This window comes from Cibotium barometz, chromosome 14, assembly GCF_041138505.1.
Source record: "Cibotium barometz isolate CiBa-2024 chromosome 14, ASM4113850v1, whole genome shotgun sequence".
Classification (NCBI taxonomy): Eukaryota; Viridiplantae; Streptophyta; class Polypodiopsida; order Cyatheales; family Cibotiaceae; genus Cibotium; species Cibotium barometz.
Window position 1 is genome coordinate 49,869,885 of NC_141059.1, and position 10,241 is coordinate 49,880,125.

General features: G+C 39.3%; 1 protein-coding gene across 1 annotated transcript; it reads right to left on the reverse strand.

Moving 5' to 3' along the window:
* Window positions 1–7,382: 7,382 nt before the first annotated feature.
* LOC147632138 (ras-related protein RABA4d-like) lies at window positions 7,383–9,987 on the reverse strand. Its single transcript, XM_086808765.1, has 2 exons — window positions 9,427–9,987; window positions 7,383–8,142 (listed from the first exon to the last, which is right to left on the reverse strand). The coding sequence occupies exons 1-2, from the start codon at window positions 9,639–9,641 to the stop codon at window positions 7,701–7,703; spliced, it is 657 nt and encodes a 218-aa protein (XP_086664891.1). The 5' UTR covers window positions 9,642–9,987; the 3' UTR covers window positions 7,383–7,700.
* Window positions 9,988–10,241: the final 254 nt, after the last annotated feature.

A 10,241-nucleotide genomic window follows, 5' to 3' on the forward strand; every position in this document is an offset into this window, starting at 1 on the left:
TCAGGTCAGAGGGAGTGGTCGAGACTGTCTAGGGAGACTCGGAAAGAGCCCAACCCGGGGAGTGGTGGAGAAGATGGTGGAGGTGAAGCTCAGAGGAACAAGTGGCGGTGTTGAACGGAGATCGGCTAACTCGAGTGCATGCTACTAAAACTGAGCTCGGCTAACTCGAGTGCATGCTGCTAAAACTGAGCTTCATAAAAGTGCACGCATGCACATCCTCAAAAGTGGTGAGCTCTATCTCATGCTCCAACTAGAGGACCTGCATCTCTGACTCATGCTGCTGGGTCTCTACCAAAAGGGTGCACTCCTACTCCCGAATGGCTGCCATGGAGATAAATACAGCTCAAATAGCTCCTGGCGCAAAGCTTCTAAAGCTCACTGTCCTATTGTGTGTCACGGTCTCCTATAACTGCTGAAGGGCCTCCTTTACATCCTCTGCTCGACCTGTAGCCTCTTGAGCGGTCCACTCTGCTAGATAGATCAACCGATACGCAAGTGTCGGTTGGCATCAGTGAAGGCACCCACACGGTCGAAGGGCACCAGCGATAACATAAATTTTTGAATTCAAGCTTAGAAAATTACCTCAAATACTTATCAACCGTCAAAATTTTTCTCATGAGGCTATCTTGTGATAGCTAAAGATGTGAAAAAAAACTTAGATTTAGTAGGTTTTTGAAAGTATTTTTAAGTATAAATTATGGGCCATAATATTGGCCCCTTTACCGCCGTAACCCTCATTTAACCTTAGTTTCACTCCATAATTCCATCCTCATCTTTAAACAAATCATAAAATGTAGTTGTAGTTTTTTTGGTGAAATAAAACTTAAATGCCTTAAATTATACAGCTTCATAAATTGAAAATTTTAAAAATGAGAATGTTGTAGGTCCACTACATTTATACATTTTCTTTGAACATTATTCCCGTGTTACACTCCCTTCAAGAGATTCCTCCTCTTTTCCCCTTTGCAAAAGAGAGATTTTTATTTCTAATGAAAAATTTAGGAACTCGTTCTCCGTGGCTTTATGAAACGAAGCTACCTACCCACATGTGCATAAAATGATCAAATAGTACCAATCCTAACTCCTCATGTAGGAAACACACATGCCCATGTTGAGTGTGAAGTGGGATTTTTACCCGAGGAATTCATGTTCCATATAAAGGGGATGTCACCTGCATGCATGAAACTCATAAAAACCCCCTATTTAAGTTTCTCTAAGAAATAAACTATACCCCTTTCTAAGCATATGAGTCCTAATTATGAAATTCAAGTACCCCCTATTTAAGGTTTAAAAATCAAATAGAAGATATTGATGTTATACATGTGACAAAGTTGCAGCCCATGTAAGAAGCATGGATGTAAGTGCTAGAAGCACTTACATCCATGGACGTAGGTCTTTGTGTGTAGAAGCACAAAGACCTACATGTACGCTCCAAAAATTGTTCCATGTTGTGTGGTTAGCTTATAAGAGTAGTAAACTAAGCAAGTTTTCAAACTACACCACTAGATCACATATTGTAAACTACAAGAAGAAATGAAACCCCTACTTTCATTCTCCCTTGCTCCCTTCCCCTTCCCCCTCACCCCCCCACCGCCACCATAAATCCCCCTCATGCCCTAACTCATAAGCTTAAGCCCCCCCCCCCTTCCGAAAATCTCCCTCCCTTACGCTCACGTGATACTAGAAGATATGGCTTGTCAGAGGGGGATTTTTGGATGATTTTATATATATATATATGTATATATATATATATATATATATATATATATATATATATATATATATATATATGGGGTAAAATATAATGTTATCTTTATGATACAATCACATAATTTTTCACACAATCATGTATAGGACTCTTTGAAAGGGTGTAATAAGGCTAATGATAATATTAATAGATAAAATAAGTCAAGATTATTTATATATTAAAGTTTATAAATCTCATGGCAATGCCATAAATCAATTTAAAGGATCAAGGTTGATTTGGATAGGTTATCATATCTCTAGACGTAAAATGAGTAAAAAAGGTGGCAAAAAGTAAGCTTGATTTCTAATGTGCCAAGGTGACAAAACCATCCTTGTTGATGGTTAGGCATGATGACATGATGATGTGGTATATGCATGTATAATGTGTTGATGAGGTGTTGATGGTGTGACACGATGGTGGCAAAAACATCCCTTGAAGGCCATGCATGGTTGATGACAAGACCCATTCATCACATGATAGTTTATGCATGAAAAGGGGATGAAAAGACACATAGTTTCCATATGGCATGTCCTTGATGGTGTGTCATTTAGATGATGTGGTATGCATAAATGGCAAGGCACATAGCAACCTCCATGTGGATACATTAATCAATCCACATTTAGTTTGACATGGCACGGAAAGGTTGCAATTTCATGTTCCTATTATTCCACATTGGCAGCTTAAAAACAACCTCATTAATGACTAGGATGAGTATGTGGCATGTCCTTGATGGTGTGTCATTTACACGATGTGGTATGCAAGGCACATGGCAATCTCCATGTGGATACATTAATCAATCCACGTGTAGTTTGACATGGCACACAAAGGTGCCAATTACATGTTGCTACTTTTCCACACTGGCAGCTCAAAAACAACCTCATTAATGACTAGGATGAGTATGTGGCATGTCCTTGATGGTGTGTCATTTACACGATGTGGTATGCAAGGCACATGGCAATCTCCATGTGGATACATTAATCAATCCACGTGTAGTTTGACATGGCACACAAAGGTGCCAATTACATGTTGCTACTTTTCCACACTGGCAGCTCAAAAACAACCTCATTAATGACTAGGATGAGTTGCGGCAAGCTAAGTAGGCATAAATAGCAAGGCACATGGCAATCTCCATGTGGATACATTATGCAATCCACGTATGCATAAATAGCAAGGCACATGGAAATCTCCATGTGGATTCATTAATCAATCCACATGTAGTTTGACATGGCATGCAAAGGTGCCAATTACATGTTGCTACTTTTCCACATTGACAGCTCAAAAAAAACCTCATTAATGACTAGGATGAGTATGTGGCAAGCTAAGTAGGCCACATGATGTCATTATGTTGATGTGGTACAACAACGTGACTAGGATTTTTTGATCAGGGGTAACTTGATGTGATAGCATGATGAAGTAATAGGTGTAGCTCAAGGTGGCTAAATGACATGGTAGAATGGGGTAACAATGGCCTTATTAATAAAAGTGAGCTTGTCAAATCGTCATATGCATGGTAGTCCCCTTACACGTAAGTGAGGTGTTTTGGTATATGGATACTGCAATATCATTCTTAGTGATTTCTTGCTACATGATCCATCATATGACGATTAGCACATTGACCATCTTTTTGTGCATTCTCTTGTTTTTTTTAGTATTAATGTGTTTTCTCAAGGTGATGGAAAACTTACCACAAGAATAGCCAAGCTTAAGAGCTCTATCTGTTTTTTTGTATTTGGTGCATTTCTATCTTCTTTGGGGAAATTTGAGTATAGCAGATCGGAATGAAACAATTTTCACCAGTATCCAATGGAGTGCTGAAAAGGAATAGTTAATAAAGTGGAACAAAATAAGGAATAGGGGGAATACAAAGGAACGATGACTGGAGTGTGTGTTCCTCTCCTCATTTGTTTTTTTGTAAGTTTTTTGTAATGTGTGTCTATATGTTGCCAAATACTGTGATGTTGATCGGCTTTACGTTTGTTATTATAGATACATATGAGCATTGATTAGATTTTACATTTGTTAAACTGAAGATACATATAACTTGTATCTTCAGTTCCTTATAAGGAAAATTATAATAGCGTTCTCTTATATTTTAGATTTTTAGATTTTTAGATTTTATAAGCCCAAAGCTTTGTGAAAAGCTTCAAACTTCTCTCGTTAGCTTCATTGAACATATATGCCACATTGTCGTGTGTGTAGAGATATAAGCCAAGCTAATCTCTCCTACAATGAGCCTCTCCTACAATGAGCCTCTCCTTAACATAATGATAATACACCTCAATGTGCTTTGTGTGAGTATGAAACACTAGATTCCTCACAATGGCTAATACACTCTAGCTATTAGTGAAGATGGAGATGGGGGACTACTTTCACCAGCATTAAGATTTTCCAAAAAGGCGTTTGAGTCATACACACTCCATAGTCGCTAAAAGTTACCGTATACTCACCTTAAGGGGCCACTTTCTTGCTTCTTGCTAAGCTATGATATACATAAACCACTAAGGTGAGCAAAAGCCACTACTACTAGATACTTGCATGTCATAACATCTAGCCCAATCGAAATCACTAAAAGCATGCAGCTGAACATCACCCCCCTTAGCATAGAATAAGCCAATGGATTGAGCATCGTGTAAGTATCTGAATACTTGCTTGATAACCTGCCAATGCTTACTTCCGGGACTGTGCATAAACCTGCTCAACTAGGAGACACCAAATTGAATGTCTAGCCTTGTATTATATAGATGAGGCATTCAAGAGCCTACTGGTAAAGTGATGTATCAAATAGTTCACCTGCATCCAAGAGACTAAGCCTAGCACCTATCTCTACTAGTGTAGCAACAGGCTCACAGTCTTTAAGATCAAACCCTGTACTTTGATTGTAACATCACAACACCATCATCACATTGCACTAAGCCTAGAACCTATTTTTACGAGTGTAGCAACAGGCTCATAGTCTTTAAGATCAAACCAGGCACTTTGACTATAATAGGCTCACAGTTTTTAAGATCAAACCATGTACTTTGATTGTAACATCACAACACCATCATCACATTGCATAAACTACATGCCCAAATAATAATGTAATAGGCCCACATCTGTCATCTCAAATGACACATGTACTTCAGTCTCTTGAAGGCATAATCTTCTTCTCATTAGGCCCTATAAGCAGCATATCATCAACATATAAAATGATGACCCCAAAAGATAATCTTTACTGCTCTTTACATAGAGGGTACTCTTAGTTGGACTGTTGTTGCAAAATCCATTTACAACCAAGTATGTGTTTATCTTCTCATACCATGCTCTTGGAGCTTACTTAAGGCCATATAAATCTTTTTTTAACTTGCATACTTTAGATTTCCAACATCTTTTTGAGCATTCATTTTCTCCACATATGGCTACCCTAGCATTATACAAAGGTAGGAGTATCAAATATGTCTTGTAAGCATACATTTTATGGTTTTTTACATAAAAGTATAAGCACTATGTATTAATGTTTTATGCCTCTTTCAATCATATATACATGAAACTCCTTTGACATATACTCTCCCCCTTGATTTGTATGAAGGGTGCCAACTTTACATATAAAGACACATTTTCACCCATAGGAAAAAATATCTAAAGCATATAAAAACTTTTGACTTTGCCTTTAACGAATACACCTAGGTGTGCTTAGAGTAGTTAATAAAAGTCACAAAGTAAAGATATCCCCCGATCGATGGTGTCCTCATGGAACCACATACATTTGTATAAGTTGGAGTTTCTGTGGATAGCCCTAATTGATCCATCTTTCAGAAATGATGCCCATTGCATCTTGCCCAAAATGCATCCCCCACACACATGTTTGGTGGGGGTCTCAAGCTTTAGCAATTCTGACACCATCTCTTACCTTTTAATGTATAACAAACTACCAAAATTCAAGTGACCAAACAAACTACCAAAATTCAAGTGACCAAACCATAGTGATGTCTTCATCACTCCGGTCTTGAATTGTACACGTGTTATCAACAAATTTGACCCCTAGGCCTGCCCTAGTGATGGAAGAGACTAACAATGTTCTTTTTTATGCCTGGCACAAATAAGACTTCTGAGAGAGTGATTGTCCCACAATTTTGTGAGAACAACCTTATCACTCCTTTTACTTGATACTAGGAGTTGTTTGCACATGTGACTATTCCTCCTTGAGGAGCAAACTCAAGCGAGGAAAATAAATCACACTAAGAAGTAATGTACTTATTGCTAGCACCACTATTAAAGTACCAAACACGTTGATCTATCATTATAACATGCATACATTATGGGTCATAAGGATCATAACTATAGTGCACAATGCATACCCAATCATCCTATGCATAGTGTGCTGACTCCCTTCTTTTTAGATGCACAAGTCTCTCTCAAACAAACACAATGACGTTGCTATTGTCATGCTCCAAGACAAGTTGCCTCAATGTTCACTCATACATAGTCTTACAAAATTTGCCAATAAATATTCATAAAATTGTTTAATGCAAATGGCCCCACTTATTCCTTGCCACTATCATATTGTGGCTAATCATGATGTTAATACCATGCAACACACCTAATGGTATTTCATGTTGTCTAGCTTGCTCCAATCCTTGAATCTCCCTCTTGGTCCCATATCTTCAACTTGCTTCCATAGTAGGCTTGAGGCACTCAATAGCATGTGTTTGTTCCAAGTTCTCCACAAAGAGGTGATCTGAGTTTTGTCCATATTAAAAGCATGAATCCCTATGCATGGAAGTAACATATGTTCCAAGTCCTTCACAAAGAGGTAATTAGAGTTTTGTCCATAGTTTAAGCAAGAATCCACGTGCATGGAAGCAACATGTGAGAGAGCAACCTACAAGTGGGTTCATACCAACATATCGAACCCATATTGACTCGCTAATCTCTTTTTCTCACCCGATTTCAAGTAAACCATGCAGTCCTTAAAGGACATGAGAGAGGTTTAAATACCTTCCCTACAAAAGGGAAGGTAATTTGATTGTTCCAATAGTTGTTCTCTACCAACAAAGAAAAGGCTACTCAATCATTCTTTCTCTGGGCTCATAATCAACTTGTGCTCCGTTTCATTCTAAGTCGAATGTTTGCAAACTTCACTACCTGACAAGAGCTTGATATACTAATAACCCCTTTTCATGATTGTTTCTACAACTGTTGAGCATGCATCACGTCGCATCATCATGTATGTGAAAGCTAAATGAATGTTAGGCACCCACTGCATTCGTTAGTAAAGCACATCCCTAAAAACCTTCACAAGACTGAGCTCACACGTAATCCTATATATATGTGTGTGTGTGTGTGTGTGTGTATGTATGTATCTGTATATATATATATATATATATATATATATATATATATATTTGTTGGGGGGGGGGGGGGGGGGGCATAGCAGAAAAAAAAAACACAACTTGCCGGGCAGATATCAACTAGGCAAAGGTATTATCAATACCCAAGCATAAAACTCTTGGCTTTCTCGGGTTCCAAAATGCCATGTCCAAGTGTCAAGTCTCATGTACAAAAAGAAGATCATGTTAGACCATATTGCAACAGATTTGGCCATCAAAATACCCATGCATGTGGCTTTTGGTTTGTAAACATTTAGACAGCAAGTGCAAAGAGCACATCAATTAAGCATTCCTTGAAAGTTAACCAGGATAAACGAACATCTATCATCTATCTTGATGTCCACTGGACTAGCAACAATAATCAGTAGTGGTATGATTGGGAGGTCATTATCTGCCATTACTCCCGAGCATTCTTTAAAAAAATTGAAGGAACAGAAAAAAATACACAAAATTACACAGTTAATGGGTGGCATGCATTTCAAAATGGCAGCAAGGAGCCTTGCTGCAACCCATCTGCATATTCTATGTGAAAGGAATGAGTACAGGTTTATTTGACAAACTCAGACATGTTTGTTGGGAGGCATTCATGCACAGCAGCCCTTTTTCTGAATATGAGCCTCCTGGTTATCCGTTGGGACCAGAATTTTTGTCCCCATCAACAAGGATGTGTTACCGTTCCCTTGCTCTTCATTTGCGATCAGAGACTTCTTGCTGACTATTCGGTAAATTTCTGTCAGCACGGTGTGGAACGCAGTCTCCACATTGGAGGCTTCTAAAGCTGATGTTTCTAGGAAGAACAACCCTTCCTTTTCAGCAAACTCCTTCGCATCTTCTGCAGGAACTGCTCTTAGAGTGCCCAGATCAGTCTTGTTACCTATTAGCATGATCACAATATTATTGTCGGCATGACTCCTCAACTCCTCCAGCCAACGCCCAATGTGATCAAATGTTTGTTGCTTGGTGATATCGTACACCAACATCGCCCCAACTGCACCTCTATAGTAAGCACTCGTAACTGCTCGATATCTGTAGCATCAAGTACACAAACTTTAAACATGTTACTCATTTCAAATCTTACCCCAGAAATTAAAAGAAGCATATAACATTCAATTCTCCCAATCAGATGTTACACGAGAGGCCAACAAAGACTATAATGTACTCAAAACTCTCATCACAAATTACCAAAAGGAACATTTGAAGTTATAACCCATCCTCTCAACACATCATCCATTTGAAAAAATCTACAAACCCATGCTGTAAAAATCTGCTACGAATCATACATCATGAAAATGTGCACATGCAGAGATATTCTCGTCAGTTGTGCAAAAGCTTCTTCAACCTAGAGAAGGGTGAAAAAAAACAACGAATCAAAATACAAGAGCATAGCCACCAAAAACAAAGAAAAATTCCAAATTCTAGACCATCCTAGAAAAGGAATCAAAATTAGGGTAAAATAACAAGACCTACCAAGTATATATATATATATATATATATATATATATATATATATATATATATATATATATATATATATATATAACCTTATTCCTTATCTAGAAACATAAAAGATAAGTAGGGTTTCTAGTTATCAAAGTTCCTAATAAAACGTGTGTTGATAAGCATGCATCCTTTAACACTTATGCTTGAACAATCTATGGTGGACATTTATGAAGAACTAAGATGCATTGGTCAATAGGACTATGCAAGCCCTCCTACCTTTGGTTGAGTGGCAGGTTTGAATCCTGCATAGTGCGTGGTTTGAAGAGTGTCATAAGCAGGTGGAATGCACAAAATCTGCCGACACCCCTACCCTTGAAAAGTGCATGGTTTGAAGTGTCAAACAGGTGGATCCAACACCATTACCCTTGCATAGTGCATTGTTTGAAGAGTGTTGCATGCAGGTGGAATGTGCCAAATCTACCGACACCACTTGTCACGTGCACGCCTTAATCCAAGTGCCATGTAAACATGATCATTCCTTGCATCCACCTATCAGGCGAAGATAAAAGACGATTATGGGCTGATTAGGACAGTTTCGACAGCCCTGTAGGTGCTGGGAGGTGCCCAGAGTATACACCAATGTTTGGTCGGGACATGTACTACAATATGAACACATTTGAGCTATGAAATCATTCCCGTTGGTGGAGAATCACCAACGGGAGTTTAGGATTCTTCAGGAAAGCCCAATCCTTAGAGATCGAGGCTTTGCTGGCATGCATTTCCACATATGAAATGGGATATGGTTTCAGGTGGAATACATCGGATCAAAGACATGAAAAATGCTACGAACGGTGAGTAAAACTGTGGTACCTTTCTTGGCCTGCGGTGTCCCATATCTGAGCCTTGATGGTCTTCTGGTCCACCACAATGGTTCTGGTCTGAAACTCCACTCCGATGGTGGCCTTGGAGTCCAGTGTGAACTCGTTGCGGGCGAATCGGTTGAGCAGCTGAGATTTGCCCACCGCAGAGTCCCCGATCAGCACCACCTTGAACACATAATCTATCTTCTGATTGAAGTCTGCCATTTCTCTTCTGATGCGGGGCAGAGATCAAAACAGAAAACAACACAGGTGTAAGAACACAGATCACTCTCTTTCACAGCGCTGAACAGCACCGGGGATTGCCCTCACCATAGCCATCCGGATGCCAAAACCTAGCCCTGTGAAACTATAGACATCTGGTTTCACTGCGCAAGCCGATAAATTTTTCTCTCCGAAACCCTAAATCCTCGCTTTTTTTGAAGGCTAGCAAGATCCTAAAAGCTTCAATTCCACTTCAAAGCCCTAAAGCTTCGTACACCCGAGGGTCTTGTTTTCTCTGCAGAACCCTAGAAGGTACTTCTCACATAAATCTGCTGTGCGGTATTACACACGAGAGCGTTGTAAGCTCTTATATAACTTACGGTCCACGAAAATTTTGCCCACCACATATGCATATTGCCCTAATTTGGGACACAAATGATGGGTATCATAACATGAATCAATGATCCTAGTTTGACTTACATTGCCGAGTCTCAAACAAATTATACTGTGTGTTCACTCTATAAGGCCCTTTATAGACCACGTGGTGCCCATGCAGGTGTGCTGCGCTGGGCCAATGAGGGACACCGCCATGCAACCCGCCTT

Bases quoted from the DNA above. Each gene is read 5' to 3' on its own strand.
- LOC147632138 (XM_086808765.1), bottom strand. From the start codon at position 9,641: ATGGCAGACTTCAATCAGAAGATAGATTATGTGTTCAAGGTGGTGCTG. The intron at 8,143-9,426 runs GTACCACAGTTT...TTGATGCTACAG, and splicing joins GACACCGCAGGCCAAGAAAG to ATATCGAGCAGTTACGAGTG.